This window comes from Parus major, chromosome Z, assembly GCF_001522545.3.
Source record: "Parus major isolate Abel chromosome Z, Parus_major1.1, whole genome shotgun sequence".
In the NCBI taxonomy this organism is placed as follows: domain Eukaryota; kingdom Metazoa; phylum Chordata; class Aves; order Passeriformes; family Paridae; genus Parus; species Parus major.
This window is the reverse complement of record NC_031799.1, coordinates 8,705,084-8,725,398: the sequence shown is the minus strand read 5'-3', so window position 1 is coordinate 8,725,398 and position 20,315 is coordinate 8,705,084. Positions and strand designations below refer to the sequence as shown.

Sequence of the window (20,315 nt, the reverse complement as noted above, 5' to 3'; positions counted from 1 at the left end):
TCTTTATGTCTTCCAAACCAGAGCTAGGTGTGCTGTGCAGGGACCCTGCAGGACCAGGCACTGCAGGTACCAGAGCTTTGATGCCCTGCGCAGCATTTGACAAAGAGTGCTCCAAGCACAGTGACCAGGAATGCTAGATAATTACCTCAATCAAGCTTCATGTTCCAGAATCAGAAGAACAGAGACCTAGAGCCAGCAAACCTCAGAAAATACCCTGCTATGAGTCCAGGCCTTTGGTGAAGAACTGGGAATTAAGTATTCAGTGGAAGATAGATTACATAAGGCAAAAAATAACTGGGGGTAGCCAGCCTCCCTTTACATCTGGGAGGAACACTCCAAGCAGAAAAACTCCTCACAACCAAGTTTAACCTGAAGCACTCCAAGTTGGGCTGGCAAACCAGCAGGTTCTGATGCCTGGCTGAGCTGCAGCACAGGTTACCACAGGAAGGAGCATCAGGCAGCTACAACTACATACAGTATCTTCATTTCATATATTCCCAGAGCTCAAAGCCCAGGGATGGAGTAGAAGAGGGTGAAGGAGAACTTCATCTATCCCTCATCTGTTTTGTACAAAATACTGCTCACAATTCCAGAAGGGAGACAGAAATGAGGTTTTAATAAACCATAAGCCTTATGCAATATCATGGTTTGGGACATTACATTCTTGAGCTCACATTAAAAAAAGAAATACAGATTATTCCTGCACAAAGTCCATCAAACACTTCCCTGTCAACAGATGCATTGATCCATCCAGAAGGCAACACAACCAAGCCACTGAGGAAAAGAAAATGCAGAATATCAGGCATCCTGTGCAGGAAAATGTGTCAGACAGCATCTGCTGCCACAGCAAAAACTGAACCAGAATCAGAACTGCAGAGAGACTACTGCACAGCCATAAACCAGGCTTGCACCTTCTGAAAATTCTATGAACCCTTATCCACAGCCTGAAGGTTTCTGAGGGACGACTGCCAGGAGGTAAGGAAGCCTCTGAAGCAGCTGCTGTAGGTGTTGCTGTCTAAGACCAAAGGATGCAAACCCACTGCTGCCAGCAAAAGGTCACCAGACTGGAACCTTGCCCAGCAGCTTCTACAAAGCACACTAACTAGGAGACTTTCAGACTGCAATTTTTCAACATGAGAGTACAAATTAGTTTTCTAAATACAGACCTGCACTCTACATGGAATGAATGGCCTGGATGCCCACAGGGCTGATGGAGGTTAGCACTTGATGACACAAAAGCCTTCAGTTTAAAATCCAGGGCAGCTACTGACTTCCTGAGTCACCTTGGTGTTCATTCTTCAGCCCGTGGTGAGCAAGGAGATATTGATGTTCCCTGCCTCTCAGAGAAGCCAGAATGCAATAAAACTTAAAAAGATCTCAGGATCCCTGCCATAAATCCCAAAGGTAAGGGAGGTAAGCAGGATTTCTCATTATGTACAAAAGACAGGCTTCTTTTATGAAGTGCCTGATTTGGATGTGGAGGTAGGATGCAGGCAGTAACAAAAACATTGGCCTTCCCTGGAGACACACTGCTCAGATCAGCTGGTGCTGTGTTTGTGGGTGACATGTGGGGCTGGTGATGGCACCTGCAGGCCTGGCCCAGTCTCACACTCGGGTTTGAGAATAGTGGCTCTCGCTGGGCACACAAGGAATTCAGCAGCACAACCCTCACCAGGGCACACAGCTCCCCCAAAGCCAGGCATGATGCTCATAGAGAACCTATGAAAAGTGAGCGGTTGGGTCATATGTTTTCCTAATTCAGAGGAAGCCTGGCCTAGCTCCGATATCCCACAACATCTCTTGGTGATGAGAGTGGGGGTTGGAAAAGTCAAGATCCATTTATAGCTGAAAAGTCTGGCAGAGGGCTCAGCTCTTGTTGTGTGGAAAAGCAGGAGCTGACAGCTCAGTACAGTCAGCTCCACCCAGCTGGAGGGGTGGGGGAAGAGACAGGGGTATGGAAACCTCTTCCCTTCAAGCTGGGGAGTGATGGGAGAGAGGTGGCTTCCCTACAGTGCCAGGAAGAGAAAAAAAAACACTCTTCTAAATAAGAAGCAGGGCAGGAGAAGATTAGCTTTGGAAAAACTGAAGAGTAGCTGTGCTGCAGATATGGCCAAAAGCACTCAGAGGTCAAGCCCAGGCTGCAGGGCTCTGCACCCTTCTTCTGAGCCCTTCATCTCATCCAGCCCTGCAGCAACACAGCAACACAGGGACAGGGACAGGGACAGGGACAGGGACAGGGACAGGGACAGGGACAGGGACAGGGACAGGGACAGGGACAGGGCTGGCTGGGAGCTGTGGCTGGGAACTCGGCCCCAATGCTTATTGCTGGGAGAAATGTCAGCTCCCTCACTCCAGAATATTTACATCAGCCAACACATCAGCAGATGTAGCAAAATGTCCTTGCCAGCCCTCATGGAAAAAGCTTGGCCCTGAGGACAAGGCACCAGTTTAAAGCATCTCAGCGTGCGCAGACTTATTCTGTGATGACTTCAGCTCCTCCCCATGTTGTCAAGCATGAGAGGAGAGGTATTTATGTAGCTAACCTAATTTAGCTAATAATTGTGCATACTCATAATAAAATTAGGAAAAATAACCACTAAAACTGTGTTAAAGAACACAAGAAGATGATGAGACTGTACGAAATGCAAACACAGTCTAGGCGAGGCAGTGAAATACCAAAGCTATTGTATAGGCACTTATAAAAGAAGCATCATGCAAAAAAAATTCTGGTCACCCACATTTAAAAATTATAAACTCAAATGAACAGGTGCAGAAAGGGCCTGAGGGAAACAGAAAACCTATCAAACAAGAAGAAACTTAAGAGCCTGGCTTGTTTAGCCTAGCCAAATGTAGGCAGAGAGCGGATAGGATTTCTGTCTAAATATATCACAGGAGACAAACAAAACTGCTGAAGCAGAAGTACAAAGCTGATATGACAAGAGAATAAATGCAGAGAACACATTCAGGCTGAAAATTAGAGTGAGAAAAATCAACCCTTAGGACAGGAAGCTTTCCAACTGGAATACCTGGATTTACGATTAATTTTATCAGAGGTCTTATGGGGTTAGAGGATACAGTGCTTGTGCCCATGGATACCCAAGAGGGCCTTTATGCTGCTGTTTTGGTTCCAGCTGATAATTAGCATGGGTGATTACTGAGATGTATCCATTCATACAGCAGACTTGGCTGAGTATCCAACTGGAGAGCACAGGGCAAGCATGTAGTGCTCCTCTGGCCTCCCACTCCCAAAGAGATGCCCATGAGTAAGGACTTGCAGTCTACAGGTCAGTGGCAGAGAGTTGTGTGGATGCACTTGGGCAGAGTGAGAGCTTCCAGGCAGCCTGGAAGGAATGCAGGTGTTGCAGTTAGCAATGGAAAACACCCTTGAGGTGCCTCTGCCCAAATGCACCTGCTGTGCCACAGTATTATGGACAGAGATTGCTCACTGTCACCCTGTAGATTCAGGGGAGAGACAAGATGATCTAAGCTGTCCCCTGTTGCAGTGTAAGACAAGGAGACATGTCATCACTGGTTATCAAAGAATCACAGAATGGGTTGTGTTGGAAGAGATCTTGCGTTGGGCCACCTTGTTCCATGCCTCTGCCATGGAACCCCTGCACCAGACCAGGCTGCTCCAAGCCCCATCCAACCTGGCCTTGAGCACTCCCAGGGATGGGGCATCCACAGCTGGGCCTCCTGCTCCAGTGCCTCATCACACAGCATTATCATTCTTGGCCCCCAAACTGCAGCAAGTATAGGCACAAGAGCAAAACAATATTGAAACTGTTAATATTTATATTATAGAATAATGAAGAGAAAAAAAAGGGAAGGGGTTAAAACAAAATCCAAGATCTATTTCAGGGATTAATTTTTGACATCTCCATGAAACACGAGAGCTTCATAAAAGACTAAATTATAATTTTCAGACACCGCACAGACGATGACACACGGTGTGACCTCCCCCGGGGAGCCAAGCAGAGCACCGCGCACACGAGAAGCAGCGACCCCGCTCCTCCCCGCACCATTCCCGCACCATTCCCGCATCATTCCCGCATCATTCCCGCACAATCCCCTCACAATCCCCTCACAATCCCCGCACTCTCCCGCCCGCCCTGCCACCGTCCCTTACCGATCTCCCGCATCGCTCCGCTGTTTACAGCCGCTCCTCGGGGCGGGCTCTCGACGCTGCCCGCCCCCACCGGGTCCTCCGCCTAAGGATGTCTGACGTTTCCTCTAAGTTTCCTCTTAAAACATCCTAGCCAGGATGGAAAATTTTGGGAATTTGTGTGCTTCCCGCGGCAGGATACCGGATGAAAAGGGTTGCCATCTATGATCCGCTGTCCCACAGACCATCTCCCCGTGCACTTCTGGTTATAAACTTGTTACAGCAATTAACAGAGTGCCAAGGAATCTATCATCCCGATATTCTCTTTTTATTTGAAAAACAAAAACAAAAACAAAACAATTATTTTACAAAATCAGGAGTGATGTAGGACAGACATCACTGCCAGCTGACGTATTTCAAATGCTGTGTCAAACCACTGAAAGAATTGTGTCTGGTGCAAGCTCACCAACAGCTTTATTATCCCCTACATGTCGTAGCCAACATTTTCAAATCCCCTTTTAGCCAGAAGGTGAGTACTCTACACGTAAACCGTTTGAGAGGAGAGGCACAGTGTCAGATTTTCCTTGCTCTGTCAGCACCTCTGCTGCTCTGCAATATATTCTGCTGCATCAGATGCCAGGAAGAAGCTTTGATAGGACTTTCAGTCCATAGACCAGTCTGGGTAGCATGGGGATGTCTGCTTATCTGCACAAATTCTCCTTTTTCCTCTAACCCCGGGGAGGCTGACTGTGAAAAACATAATCCTGATCAGAAAGCCATGATTGTCTCTGCAAAGTGAATGGTAAATCAGGGGGAGGTGACAAGCACTATCACAGTGGTTTCCTCAGCCAGAGTGCAGGCTCTGACTTAGGTGTCTCCTTGCAGGGGAGATCAGCAGATAATTTACTCCTTCCCTAGCAAGCAGGTCCCAGACACTGAAATCTGGATCCAGTCCCAGCTATGGTTTTGCACTGGCCATGCTGAAATTTAATACCACAGTTAGTGACAAGTCTCCCCAAGCAGCAGGTGCAACAAACTAGTTTGGGGTCTTCTTTTCCTTTCCTGCACCGAGTTAAACACAAGGAGATGAAACCTTCTATTAGAGCTTAATCTCATGCAGTTATTGCTGAAACTGGGACCACAGGCAGCAGGGTGTTCCATGAAATGGGGACATGGCTGGACTCTTGCCATCATGCACTGCCTCCACTGACAGCTCAGAGGCTCACAGCAAAATCTCATAAATATCAAATGGTTACTGCACAAAAAAATCCAATTCAAATGAAGGAAGGAGTCTAAATTTTTATAAAGGAGCTGAAAAAAACCCCAACCTCAGTAAAAAAGAGAAACAAATGAAAAAACCCCAAACCTAACAACAGCCAGGGCTTCGTCCTGCGCACAAAGGAAAAAAAAAAAAAAAAGCTTCATTTAGACGGCTCAGCAGTCCTGGCAGAACAAACTCTCATGCTGCCACGCTGGCCTTCCACCCAGTAACCCTGCTGATTATGGAGTTGGTGTAACGAAACAGTGAGCAAATCCCAGTCCCTCAAATCACCATGTATTTAGCTGCATCTGTGCATTTTAGGTCCCTCTGCTGGCAGTCAGACTGTAGGATTTTCGGCTCTCTACCACCCCTGTTTGACAGATAACCTATTCCCAAGTAAAATTTAAGCCAGCACAGAGAAACACTGCAGCAATGAAACACTGCAGAGGCTCCTGAGGCCCCATTTAGCTCCTCTGAGTTGTGACCACTCTGCTCATTGGGGAGGGTGAGGGAGCCACCAGGTCATGCTTCATCCCTTACACTGAGCCCCAGCACCAGGGGAGTAAAGGCTATTTCAGCTGCTGACCATGAAATAGCTTTTCTGGTTTCAATAATTCTGGTGTGATCACCATCAAGCCAGATGTGCACACACCTCATTCTGTTAAGGGAGAGCAGATGTGTCATGCTGGCAGCTCAGGTGAGCCCTAAACCTGGCACGGGCTTCTCAGGGGCCAGATTTCATGGTTTGATCCATAAGAAAGCCTGAGCGCCTTCTGCTCTTTTATTTTATGTCTAAATAAGATGTCTAGTGCCCAGTTACAAAACTTGAGAGGGTTCTGAGGACAATAATCCTTTATAAGAGCAGATTTGCAACCCTGATAAATCAGGGAAGGCTGATGAGTGTCAGCTCTTGGTCTTTGACCAACTAAGAGTTTCTCCAAGCTTGCAGCACTTCCTGATGGCAGATGTGGGAGGAGGGTGGTGTTTGGGTACTGGCCATCTCTTGAGAAAGTGGATTACAGTCAAAAGGCTACAAAATTACACATTACATAGACTGTGGATTTGTGGGTTGCGTGGCTGGACCTAAGGCACACCTGGGGCCAGTACTGTCACCCCAGTAACACAGCCCAGAGTGTATTCATGAAGAAAAATGAAGGCACATGACTGAGAAAGACATTGCCAACTCAACCTTTTCCTCAGACTGGAATTCTCTTTGCTCTGAGGTATATAGTTAGAGGGAGAAAAAAAAAATAGCATTATGAACAATCTCAGGGAGCAGAGATGCCTCCCACAGCACATTCTCTCTTGTGCCAGGGAGGCCCTCTGGGACACCACACAAATCCACGCTCCAACTCACCCTGCCCACCTTCCCCAGCAGCAGCACATGTCTTTGGAAAAGAAACTGGAATCAGAGAGTGCACGTGGGTGAAAGGAAAGCCCCAAGTCCGTGATTTGGCAGCCCAGAGGGCAGAGGTCTGAGCAGCCACTGGCTGTGCCTTGCAGGCATCATAGTCTCCTCTCCTGGCAGCCCTTTACTTTGGTTTAGTTTGCTAATTTTTAAGGGGGAGGGAGGGGGTGTCTTCTTCTTTTTTCTTCTCTCCTTCTTTTTTCTTTTGTTTTTCATTTTTTTTGTTACAGTCCTTTGTGTTTATATTTGTCACTATTTGGTGAAAATGTTCCCGTTGTGGCAAAAGGTGATTTTGGCCTCATGTTTCTCCCAGACATGATGAGTGCTCCGAAGCCGTGCTGGTGAGAGAAGGCGTAGCCAGAGCGGCGGGTGCTGGTCCGGCGCAGGCGTCGCTTGGGTGAGGGTGGAGGGGGCCGCTTTTTGGCTTCTTTGATCTTCATCAGGACCTGGAAATCAGAAAATAAGGTGGAAAAGGTGGAAAGTGCATCATTATGCACCAGCAGAATAGAACAGGAGCAGAGAAAGGGAAACAAAAGCAGGGATCCAAATACAAAAATGAGGAGAGGGCNTATTCTATTCTATTCTATTCTATTCTATTCTATTCTATTCTATTCTATTCTATTCTATTCTATTCTATTCTATTCTATTCTATTCTATTCTATGTTAATGGGAGCATCATCTGTAAGTCATGGGAGGGAATGATTTCTATGTATTTCCAGCAGCTCTGCAATGCCATGGTTGGGTTATGTCTGTAGGACTTTCAGTCAAATCATCCAAAATGTGAAAGTCATCTCAACAAGTAAAAATTCCAGAAAATAAATAAACTTTAAAGAATTGGCATATTTAATACAGAAAACAGACTACTAAAGAGAGTTTCTGATACCTAAAAGCTTTTTATGATTATAATGATGATTGTTATAGAATTGTAGATTCTAGATTGAGTGCCTTGGGCTGGAAGGGACCTTGATGATGATCTCAACCCTGCTGCTACTAGATCAGGTAGATCAACACCCCATGCAACCTGGCCTTGAACACTTACAGGGATAATAGAGAGATTCCTGTATTCCTTGGCAATGGGAAATAAATATTGCACTTTATTTGCAGGTATAGGCTTTCTGTTCTCAGATGGCCACTGAGTTAATCTGCTGTCAAGGGCCTTTTCAGAATGGGGCTGTCTAATGTAGGAGGCTGCTCTGGAGAGCCTGTGGCTCAACAGAATGCCCAGCTGCCAGACTCCTGTGCTTCTTGCAATGACCCTGGCAGGTGCTCGGCATCTCTAAACATCAAGCCTGTTTACTGCCAGCTGGGGTACTCCACAGAGCTGGAAACCCACTCCTCTCCTGTGACCATTCACTTCCAAGAAGAGGCAGAAAAGTAATTTTGTGCTAGAGAGAGAGGGACACTCAACCTCAGCAGTGTGACTGACATTCTGGGTGGCAGCTGTGTTGGACTTCAGCTCAGCTGGGGGAAACTCAGCCCATTTTTACACCCCCAAACTGCCTTGAACTGTGTTGCAAGGACCTCCCTACCCAGCAGTCTTCTCTAGCACCCACCTACCCTCTCTGCAAGGGCTGAGAATTCCCCTGGCATGTTCTCCTATGGTCACACAGAACCTGTGGAGCCCCACAGACATCCCAAGGATGAGCAGGGAGGGCATTATCTGCGGTGCTTTCCCCGGGGGCTGTGCTGTGACACCGATTGGCCTCAGCTGGGTGCAGGGAGAGGAAGGAAGCACGAGGTGGCAGTAACATTCAGCAAATGTTCCTGCTTGGAAGCGAGCTCGGGGAGCTCTGTGTGTGCAGATGATCTTGAGGGCTCCCTTGGCTGCAGTGAGCAGTGCACTCCCTGCCCACTTCATCACTGCCCAGGTACCCGCAACTTCATATTCCCGAGACTGGGAGGGACGCTGGTTCCAGAGGGGGCATATTGCCATTGTCTACAAAAAGTAAATTCTGAAATAGATGAAAAAAATCCCCAGGAGACATATATTCCTTGGTGGAGGATGAAAGCCTGAGGTCTGCCAGGCTAAAAATTCCACAGTCTCAGGGCAGGAGGAACAGCCACTCCTTTGCCACTGAGCCACAGCACTTAAACCCTGCACCTAAAAATAGCGCAGCTTTCCTGCCTCAGAGCAGTCTAATCCACAGTTAAATAATCTCAGCCTTGGTCCCAGCTGCAGATGGTTTGAATCGTGCCAAACCCCGAATTCAATCCTCCTTCTCTGGGGAGTAAGGGACAGATGGATGTCAGCACTTGCACCCACACAGACACACACTCCAGGTGATGCCAAGCCCATGCAATGTGGCTCCACGGTCAGCCGAGGCCATGGTAAGCAGGATTTTTGGTTTAGTAAGGAATCTCCTTACTTTGTCACTGGGAGTTGGCTTTAACTGAGCCTTCAGGAATCGAAAGCCAACCACGGGCAGCACGCAGAGGGTGATGCTGAGGAAGATGGCCAGCCACACGTTTGGTTGGCTGAGGGTGTTCCGAGCCGTACCTGGAAAACAAACATGTGATTGAAACAGTAAAAGCAGCACCTCCCACCATTTTTCCCTGTTGCTCTCTGGGACTTCAGATCACCTGACAAACAGACCAAAATACAAGGCAGACATCATCTCCAAGAGAGAAACCAACTGGCAGTAGAGAGAGCTGCAAAGCCAGTGTCACTGAGGTGAGCAAAGGAAAATGCAATGTCCAGACATGATTGCAGCAACAACCCAAGTGGACAAGGATCTCAGAGGGAATCTTTTCTCTCTGTGAAGAGTCAAATCACAGCAAAGGATTGACATAAACATTCAGGAGACCTTAAGCAGCAGACCAGGACTCCCTGTTTTTGCCAGGACTCTAGTGCAAAGGGAGGGATACTCCTTTCCTGCTTCCCAGCACCATTTCCTAAACGATATGGAGTACTGGCTTTGCCCAGCAGGTGATGGGAATCACAGCCCTTTATGAGAGGAGCATGTGTGGCTCTGAGGACCTGAACAGACAGTGTAGCCTAATGGGGATATTGGCAGCACCACTGCCATGTGGTGGGCATGTCAGTGACACCTCCTTTGAAACCAAAGTGCTCACTTCTAGCTTTTACAAAACTGAGGGATGTAACATAGAACAAACAGTCTGCAAAACCCTCATTACAGGGCTTAATGATGCTGGTGTTGGCAGTATATTTGCTGAATGTTTTCTTTCCAGTTGGCCAAATTCTGCTGTAATACAGCTTCACTGAAATTTAAGTAAACAAGTTGTCTCAGTCCAGACTAGAAACACTTTCCTCAAAAATGAAGATTGAGACTTTATTAAGTAGCCTTCAGCATTATGGCTTCTTTGGCCAATGTAGTAATAAGAGAGCAGCAGATGAGATACCCCTGGCAAGTGAGTTAGAATCATCATAGAATCCTCAAGGTGGGAAGAGACCGTCAAGATCATCCAGACCAATTGTCCACCTGCTTTGGGAAACTGAACAGACATTCATATGTCTTCTCTCATTCAGCACTTCTGTTTCTAAAAGCCATCTCAAAGTAGATGTGATCATCTTCTTGAAAAAATATGTTGCAACAACTGACCTGCATCTCAGATATTTCTAACTTGACTAAGGCCCTTGCTGCTGGAGTCAAGATAGACAAAACAAATTTTTTCTGAAAAAGTCAGTAAAAAATGAAGGCATAGATTAATACAAAAATCTGAGACTTAACAGAAAATTCTGGGATTTCAGAAGTAGAGACTCATTACAATACTGTATCTATATTGGGTATGGATGCACAGTGCAATTAAAAACACCTGAATTACTTCGCTTACTCACATGTTCTTCCTGGTCAAAGTCTCTGGACATGGACTCAGTTTTTTGACCTTCATTTTTTGCATGTGTTCAGAAATCTGTTATGTAAAATAGCTACAAAGACCTGGTCACCACTGGTATGTTTTGATGTTGGGGGATTTGCCATTTAACTTGGCAGAAGGCTCACCATAATCACATGGCATTTTTCTCATGCCTGACTGGATGTTGTGCTTCTGTGCCTTCCTAGGCCAAAATGTTTATTTATTTATAAAGTTCCCACACCTACAAATAAGATACCCCTAGTTAGCTGTAAAAATTTTCTACCTGGAACCCAAATATAGAACAGTATTCCATCCAGCTCATTAAGTTTATTTAAAGGACCATTCCCATGACTGCATGAGAATGTCCACTCTTACACAAGGAAGGAAACATGGCACACATTCACCTGGATGAATGGGATTCAAAATAAATCCCAGCAACCCTCAGAAATATTCTGGCATTTTTTGCAGCAAAGAAAATCAATATAGCCTGAAATATACATAGAAATATTTGGAAACTTTAAGCCCTGCAGTATGTCTGTTCTGAGCACAATTCAGATTTGTCCCAAGGCTTACCAATGAAGGGAAAGGAGGCTGTGAAGATCAGGTACATGCCATCACTGTACATGGTGAAGGTGATAGCAAAATAAACAGAAAGGCTGCCCCAGATGAAGAACTGGTTCACAACTGTCCAGTAAGAGGTGTCCAAGCCAATCTGAAAGAACAGAGCAGTGCAGCTATTGTCAGTGCCTTCCTTAAATAGCAGATTTTCCTCTGCTTTGTACATCTCCCCCTGAGAATGTTTTTCATTTAAGTCTCAAGAAATAACAAGTCACAAATAATAAGATTCTGAGAAACCATTCAAGGCAAGATTACTACATTTATCCTTGCTGCCCTCTTCTCAAGCATTCATGGTGGCCAGTCCTGGTGACAGAATATTAAGGGACTTAATTAAGATCATCCTGTTCCAACCCTGCTGCCACAGGCAGGGACACCTTCCCCCAGACCAGGTTGCTCAGAGCCCCATCCATCCTGACACTGAACACTTCCAGGGATGGGGCATCCACAGTTTCTCAGCGCACCTTGTGACTATGCCTCAACACCTTCACAGGGAAGAATTTGCTCCTATTATCTAATCTAACCCCACTCTCATTTCAAAGCCAGTAACTCTTCTTCTATTATTACATGCCCTGACAGAAGTCTCTTCCCAGCTTTCCTGTGGTCCCTGGTAAGTGCTGTAAAGCTGCAGTGAGGTCTCCCTGGAGCCTCCTCTTCTCCAGGCTGAACAACCCCAATGCTCTCAGCCTCCTTAGCAGAGGTGCTCCAGCCCTCTCATCAACTTCATGGCCCTTCTCTGGACTTGCTCCAATGGGCCCTCATCCTTCTTATGCTGAGGGCCCCAGAGCTGAACACAGTAAGTTCACATGAGTCAGGCTTTATTTCCCCGCTCCTAAGCTGTGATGTAGCCTTGAAAGTTAGGAGAACAAGCCTGCAAAGACTTGAGACAGCAGAAACTGTTATCCAGGGAAGTGTGATTGATTGGTTTTCTTTCAAGAAATCTCTCTCATCCTGATAGTACCATCTGAATTTTCTACCACCAAGCCATAGCTATTTCTTCCAGGAAGTTCAGGCTGCGTCACATATACATCATGCACTGGGCTAGGCTGCAGAGACATCTCCATAATGGAGAACCTATAAATAACTGCTTGATGGCAGACAGACAGTCCTGTGCTCCAAACCCTTCCCACAAAACTGGAACATGTCCTTCTCTATTCCCTGTCTTAACTGATTTGTCTCTTATGACTGCAATCTTCCCACGGCAAAGACTCTTATATCCTGTCACCCTGATCTTTTATAACATACAAATCTCTCATTCTGTTGAACTGAGGAGACTAATCTGATGTCAAGAAACTTATTTTTGCAAGAATGCACGGTGCAGTAGGAAATATAATGCTGTCAAGGCCCCAACTGGCCCTCCAGATGCTCCCATCATGAAACAACAACTCATTCCTAAAAATTTTACCTTGGAGATGCCTTACCTGTACAGACACCACGATCAGTAAGCAGGTCTGAGCCATCAGAGCAAAGGACTGGTAGTCAGCAATGGCCTTCCCATCACTCCTCACTGTATTGTACATGGCCCCATAGGGGATGAAGAAGAGGATGAGGGAACTGTAGATCCCTTGCAACATGCACTTGACAAACACCACTTTGTTAAAGTAGAGGTTCTGCTGGCCAGGCACATAGAGCTGAGGGAACAGCATGCTCCAGCGATCATCCACATCCTGAAAGCAGAGAGTAGACAGTCAGATTTACTGGCAGCTACCCAACCAAACACACAGACCCAGTCAGGGCTGCCATGTCCCTGTGACATGCATTTCCATGAGGAAAGGCACAGCACACAATTCACTCAGTTGTGCTTACTGGCATGGCACATCCCAAGGTCACCTGGGCATATTTTCCATAATGTATTTTACCTTTCTTGTGCTAAAAAAAAAAAAAAATTGACAGCTGATAAAAAAAGAAAGAATATACACTTCATCTAAAGCAGACTGCACCGTCTGTTCTCCAGAGAATTGACTGGAAGGTAAGGGTTAGAAAATACCTCCCCACACAGGCAAGGCTGTCTGACTTGGATCCTTCAGTGTGCAGAGAGGAGCACTGAACCATTGGAAAGTAGCCAATTCCTATTTATTTAACTTGTAAATTGTGCATAGGAACAGCTTTACTACTCCTTTGTCTTGTCCAACAGTAACAGTGACGTTGAAATTTGTGTGAAATTATTGCAGAAAGAACTCACTAGAAAGGCTGAACTTGCAAAATCTGGTTTCAAAGATCAAGTAAATTAATTGTTTTGTCTGTCATTAGGAAGTCACTTGCCAGGCTTCAGGAACACAGGTAGTAGGGTATGACGGCTCTAGGGGAGGGTTGCAATGGCAGCTGGTGCTGTAGGCAGCAGCCTAACCCAAAAATCTCATCACATACTGAAACCTACAGGCCAAATCAGCCTAACCCAAAAATCTCATTACACACTGAAATCTACAAGCCAAATCAGGGTAATCATATTTATATCAATTCCCTGCTCCTCACAGGACGATCTAACACCAAAACATATGACTAGGAGGGAATATACCTTCTCTTTGGTGCATCGTTTTTTTGTGGTCCAAGTTCTCATTATCAGGATATTATTTCAGGGGCTACCACAGTATGTATCCAAAAGGTCAGCTGCTTTTGCTTCATGGGACCAGTTCAAAGCATCTGAGGCAAAACCCCTATGAATAAAATCCCCAAAGAGATTACAGAAACAGTACCTGATCAAAGAGACTCATTCCTAGCACTGGGAGAGAGGTGTATACCAAATTGTAAAGTGTAATGAACCACTCATCATAGACAGTCTGGGGAAAAAAACAAAAACAATGTGAAGTTAGCAAAAAGCTGTATTTTCCATTTCTTTGAAAGTAAATGCAATTACGTGCTGCAACACCTTGGTTAGAGATGTTAACTGAGACAAAAGGGATGAGATGACTCGAGCTCAGCATTCCTAAACAGGAGAGGGATCACATTTTGCCAACCCATTTTGCTCAGCACCCATTGCTGGCTGTAGCCAGAGCAGGATGCCTCTGCACCGCCCTGCACTCCCAACCACTGGATATCTGTACTCCCACATCTGTGTTTAGTTGGAGGCTGGTCTGCCGTGAGCCAACACCAGTATTTTCACTCTAGGTGTACTCATCTTGCAAGCTCTTGATGCCCACAGGCATCTCAGGGTTAAACTGCTTGCCCCAAATATGCTAACAGCACAAGCCTAGATCTTACAAGATCTGCACCAAACTCTAATCTGTGTCATCAGCTGATGTTTGTAATCACGTTGAATACTTCTGAAATTCCTGCAAGTGACATACATGCTTCAAAATGCACCTGAAATGCAGAGAAGGTTTACATTGGATATTAGGAAAAAATTCTTCACTGAAAGGGTGGTCAGTATTTAAAAAACATGTGGATGTGGCACTGGGGGACATGGTTTAGTGGTAAATTTGGCAGTATTGGGTTCATGGCTGGACTTGATGATCTTGGAGGTCTTGTCCAGCCTTAATGATTATATGATTCTATAATATATGTATTCTGTCTCCACGATTCCATCCTCCAGCAGCAGTACTATGGAGGCAGCAATATCTGCTTTTTGTGGCTGAAGAAGACAGACCTGAGTTTGTTCAGAGAGATGGGAGGAATGGCTTAGTTTATTTCCTTGTAAAATGTTTCCATACACTTTGCTCGAAAATGCTAGAAATAGACTTATAGAATGGTTTTGGTTGGAAGAGTGCTGTAAAATTCATCTAAACCAGCCTCTCTGCAATCAGCACGGACATCTTCAACTAGGTCAGGTTGCTCAGAGCCCCATCCAACCTGACCTGGAATGTTTCCAGGAAGGGGGCATCAACCACCTCTCTGGGAAACTTCTGTCAATGATTTATGAACTTCACTGGAAAAAAACTTTGTTGTATCAATCTAAGCTTACTTTAAAATCATTACCCTTTGTCGTATTGCAACAGGCCCTGCTAAGAAGTTCCCCATCAGCTCTCTCGTAGCACTTTTAGGTATTAAAGGTGCTCCAAGATCTCCCTGAAGCTTTCTCATCTGGCAGCTGAACCAGCCCTCCTCCCTCAGCCCGTCTTCACAGGTGAGGTGCTGCCCTCTGAATATCTCCATGTCCCTGACAAAACCAAAGCCAAACCTACCTGTGCTGAGAAGCCAGAGAAGAAACCATACCAGAAATGCACCAGGGTGAAGGCAAAATTCTTGTAGAAGAAGTACTTGAGGAACTTGCACATGCGGATGTAGGACCACCGTCCGTGGACCAGGAGCAGGCGCTGCAGGTAGCGGAACTGTGCGAAGGAGAAGTCACTGGACAGGACCGCCTGCATCCCCTCCTGGCCGCTGATGCCAACCCCGATGTGGGCAGCTGCAACAAGAGTGTCATTGATCACGTCATTACACCGAGAGTTTTCACTGCCCCATTTTAAAAATTAGTTACCCTGCACTGAGCAGTGCTAATTCCCTCACAGCCTTCATAAAAAGTCAGAATGAAAAGTTGTTAAAAAACAAAAGAAACAAAAGAATTTTGGTGCACTAATTCTTTCAGCAGCACTATGAATTTGGCTCTCTGATACATTTCCCGTAAGTGGGCTTTCATTATTTGAATGAAATTATAGGTTCAGTGACAGTTTATGGTTTTTTTTCTGAACGCTTTCCAACAGCACAAATACTGCTGTTCATAACGGCTGCTGTTATGAAACAATAACTTTAATTTGTATTGACATGTGACTTTTATTTACATTCATGCATGTCCTTCCAGCTGCCTTAAAAAATCATCCCAAAATCTTCAAACCATTTTAAAATTTCTCAGACACTGTGCTAAAAGGCAGACTGTAGCCTTTTTAAATTTCCTGGGCTTTATTAGTTCAATCAAATAATTAGATAGAAGAGTCACATTTTTTTTAATAGCAACTTGCGTTTATTAAACATGGACATAAGTTTAATGTGACAGCTAATTATACAGCTTTAACTAATGAATACAATCTTAATGGCTGAAGGTTGGTTAGATTCAGAGGTTTCCACTGAACTGAACTGATAAAATCCCAAAGTCTCAATCCTCTTGGGGGAGAAGTAGGTTAGTTTCTAATTATTATGTACACTTTAACTTTCTTCTCTTTTCTTTGCTGACTGCCTGACTTATCTCCCTTGAAGCTCTCTACTTAGCCTTTTATTTCTTAATTAAAAGGCTCCAGTTAATCAATTCTTGCAAATTAACACGAGGAAGATTAGCAGTAGGTCTTTCTGAATAATCTTAATTTAATTATACCTAGTTAGGACTTATTTTCATAAATTCACTGAGGTAATGCAGCATCAAATGATGCTCAAGGATGGAGAGGCCTGGAAGCCCATCATCTGCAACTCAAGGGAGATAATTAACAAACACAACCCTGACACAAAGAAATGCTGGAAAAACCACCCCACATAATACTATAGAGAACAGTTACAGGCACAAAGATTTTATTTTTGCTTTCAATCAGGCACTCTATGACATAAACTGTTTGATATATACATTGCCCTTGTGATGGTGGCCATGCAGACACACTGATTGACACATCACAATTCTTGTGGGCTTTTCATAGAATCACAGAGTCATTTAGGTAGGAAAAGGCCTGTAAGACCATTGAAATCAACCATTTTGTCCTTTCTAAGGTAGCAACAAAAAAATGGGCACTTAGTGCAACCTTAGCTCCTGAAGGAGCCCAGTGTGACACAGAAGGCAGGAGACACAACTAACCTGTAGTGAGAGTGCTCTGTAGAGATCTGCCAAAATCTGGGAGACAGACACTCATTTCTACAAAGAGGGTAGTACAGGAGGAACTCAAATACATGTTCCTGCTGCTAGCCCACCTCAGAGAGCAAATACCTCTTTGAGTCAGTCTGCTACATCATGCTGGCTGTTGGCCATCACTCACTTTTGATCATGCTGACATCATTGGCACCATCTCCGATCGCCAGGGTCACAGCCTTCTTGTACTTCTTCACCAGCTCCACCACCTGGGCCTTCTGCAGGGGAGTCACCCGGCAGCAGATCACCACTTTGCACATGCAGGCAGTTCTCACCAGCTCCAGCTCCAGGTTCCCTTCCAGCGCATAAGCCTGGAAAGGAGGGAAGGGAGCGTTCAAGGCAGGCCTGCAGCAGCTCCCAGCCGGACAAAGAGGATGCAATGAGGTGGCCATGACAGCTGAGACAGGCTCCTACACTCGTGTGGGTGAATCCATCCACCCAGTCACATCCACGCTGCACATCATGCCATGCATCCTACACCTACGAGCTTGCACTTTGGGTGCACCACATCTGGATCTGCACCACAGCTGGGTATGCACCACAGCTGAGTATGAACAACAGCTGGGCATACGCTGATGTAACCTGACAGAGGGCAGAAGTGTCAAACTCCAAGAGCAAGAAACTGCTGCAGGCCCTGAGACAATCTTGTGTATCTCCATGTGAGAGAGTTTCTGCTCATGCCTCTTGGATTACTATTTAAGCTCTGGGAGATAAATAGGAAAGATTTCAATCTGTAAAGTGCTTAATTGAAAAAAAAAAAAAAACATGTAAGAAGTCAAGCTCAGGTGGGCATGACAAAGCAAAACACAAAATCAGGAAGAAGGCTGCTTTAGTCTGAGTGCCGACCTTTTAAATCAGTCAGCTGTGTTATTTATATTTGAGAAGCATTCAGATAATTGGATGTCTAGTCACCCCTCCAGCTCTGCATGAGGAGGAGGGAGCAATGTGAGCCTTTCATATTTCTTTCAGATCATGCTTTTTGGGTCTGTTCTTTGTTGTCTCTTTTTAGCAGACATGTACTGAAGGAATCTACAAGGCTTGCTCCTGCTCAGATCCATTAGAGCAGGCCCATTTCCCTGTCTGTGTAAGGCAGACTGTCCTTAGGCCACAAACTCTTTCTTTTTGAAACACAGAGCTGTGACTCACCAGTGTCCCCTTTTTCCTCTGCCATGGCAGCTTGCTGAGGCTTGCATGAGGCTTGCTCAACAAGAGACCTTTTAGCGGTTCAGCCTGAGTACTGCTGGTCAGTGCAGTCAGAGATGGCTTTTACCTCAACATCCTCCCTGCACATCGCCACCAAAATGTTATCACTTTGTATACTGATGGTGCAACTGCATACAAATCAACTGGCATGATGATGCCAATGAGGATGCTGACAAGTTTCTGTTTACTGCCTTGTTCAGGCAACATCAGATGTGTGCACAGCCCAGCAGTGCCCTCCCACCCCTCTGCAGGGATAGAGCACTGAGCAGGTGCTGCATGTGGGACAGTATCAGCACTTCTACCACTGTCCAAGCTCATAGAAACAAGTAAATGACATCTAGATTTGTCTGCACTCTCCTTGTGGTCCCCACCAAGGAGAAAGCCATAATCTTGGTGAAACCCACTGTGACTATTCTGTGTGGACTGGCTGCTCCCACACATCCCAGATGTGAGTTTTGGGACATATCCCCTTTCCAGGGTGTGGGTGAGTGTGTGTTTTCCCAGGACTATAAAGCAAGCTTTGCCATCATTGCCAGTGGTGTTCTGGTAGCACAGCACTCAGGGTCTGTGCTGCAGGCTGAAGGGATGGAATAGGAACAGGCAAGGGGCCTCCAGCTGATGTCTATGCAATGCATATGGACCAAGTCTGACAGACCTCTTGTCTGCTTTGCAGTGGGAATCTAAAGAGGATTACGGCCCTGGAGTTCAAGAGGAAGCGACTGTAAAAGATTGAGAAATGCTATTTAACAACCTAGGCAACTGTCTGATGGTTTTTAGGGTCTGTATACTCAGCACACGAGCCAAAAGTAGAGAAAGACGAGATTTTCTTAGTAGCAACTTTCTGGGCTGGCATAGAGCTGGGAGTGAAAATTTCTGGGCTGTCATTAAGAAAGGTAGCCACCACAGGGAACAGAAGCACCTTGTTTCACGGAGGCAGCACCTCCTGGAACTTTCTAAATATGTCTGTTTGCTTTCACTGAGATCTGGGAAAGTAAAATATAACAGATAAATAAACCTGATATAAATTAAACCTTCCCTGCAGACAGGTTTGAATTGATCTCAATTGTTTTCTCCTTCCTCTAACTGGTTCTAAGAAATTTCCTAATACAGGTAATTTATTGCAGAGTTTCACTGCTCTTACCAGGAAGACATTTCATCCAGAACTCTTTATCTCAGTTTAATTCCATTACTTTGTTCTTCTGTTATAATTTGAAGAGTATTACCAAAACTGATCGATATTCTCCAGGCTCACAAATCCCAACTGTCTCAGTTTCCCCCTGTGCTTTCCAGGTCATGCCTTACTCAGGTTTCTTTGTACTCTCTCCCGTCTTGTTGTTACCTGCTCTCTTTCTAAGCAGTTAATGCAAACACTGAGCATCAAATAGATGGGGGATAACTCTCTGCAGATGACAGCTAACTGTTGTTTAAGATAAACAGTGAGCCCTTCAGAGTCATGCTTACCAAGCAGTCTTTCATCTGTCACTTAGCAATTTCATCTAGAGTGTATTGCTTCAGTTTACTTGGAATAACATTTTGGGAGTGAGTATCAATATATTAGTTAAGTCATAAGATCTATATCCTATAAATTAAGCATATCTGTTTTCAGCTATATTTAGTAGAATATGTCCTTGGCATTGAAACCCCATGTCTCATGTTATCTTCTTGCTGCAAACACAAACCTGGTTATTTTTTTCTAGTGTATTTCCAGAAATTAAATATGATCCAGCTACTCTATCCCTCTGGTTCACCAAAGATCAAAGATCAACTGTTTTCTCTTCATGAAACATCTTTGAAACATTGTCTGACACATTTGATGTCTCAGTTAACCACTGAACCTAATCTTCAAGTAGGGGGAAAAAACCCTTGTCCCCTAGAGCTGAATTTTTAAATAATTTTTCAGACTTCCAGTATGTCTTGCAGTAAGTTCTTCAGGGAAGTCATCTCTAGCAAAGCTCTGAATCTTCCTTACCAGGCTGTGGCCAGTGATAACCAGACCATACACCCCATTTGCTTGCTCATCAGGTATAATTATTTGGTTTTTTGATGATTTTTCAAACTGAATGTTGATTTCATCACTGTCCAGAAAGGAGTCTGGCTTCATCTTTTTTCTTGCATTCCTGAAAAAAAAAAACAACAAAAAAACTCCAAA

General features: G+C 45.1%; 2 protein-coding genes across 5 annotated transcripts in view; both read right to left on the bottom strand.

The window, feature by feature from the left end:
- RUSC2 (RUN and SH3 domain containing 2) overlaps positions 1-4,313 on the bottom strand; it is a 58,602-nt gene extending 54,289 nt beyond the window's left edge. For both annotated transcript variants that reach the window (XM_015652917.3, XM_015652919.3), the window contains exon 1: positions 4,130-4,313. The gene's annotated coding sequence lies outside the window, so the exon portion shown is untranslated. The remainder of the gene's footprint in view (positions 1-4,129) is intronic.
- Positions 4,314-4,410: 97 nt separating this feature from the next.
- LOC107216205 (phospholipid-transporting ATPase ID-like) overlaps positions 4,411-20,315 on the bottom strand; it is an 85,692-nt gene continuing 69,787 nt past the window's right edge. For all 3 annotated transcript variants that reach the window (XM_015652928.3, XM_015652926.3, XM_015652929.2), the window contains exons 21-28: positions 20,136-20,283; positions 17,091-17,274; positions 15,321-15,544; positions 13,896-13,979; positions 12,624-12,869; positions 11,161-11,299; positions 9,141-9,271; positions 4,411-7,220 (exon numbers count right to left, since the gene is read on the bottom strand). In XM_015652928.3, coding sequence (XP_015508414.1) covers positions 6,999-7,220; positions 9,141-9,271; positions 11,161-11,299; positions 12,624-12,869; positions 13,896-13,979; positions 15,321-15,544; positions 17,091-17,274; positions 20,136-20,283 — 1,378 coding nt within the window. In that variant the 3' untranslated portion in view covers positions 4,411-6,998. The remainder of the gene's footprint in view (positions 7,221-9,140; positions 9,272-11,160; positions 11,300-12,623; positions 12,870-13,895; positions 13,980-15,320; positions 15,545-17,090; positions 17,275-20,135; positions 20,284-20,315) is intronic.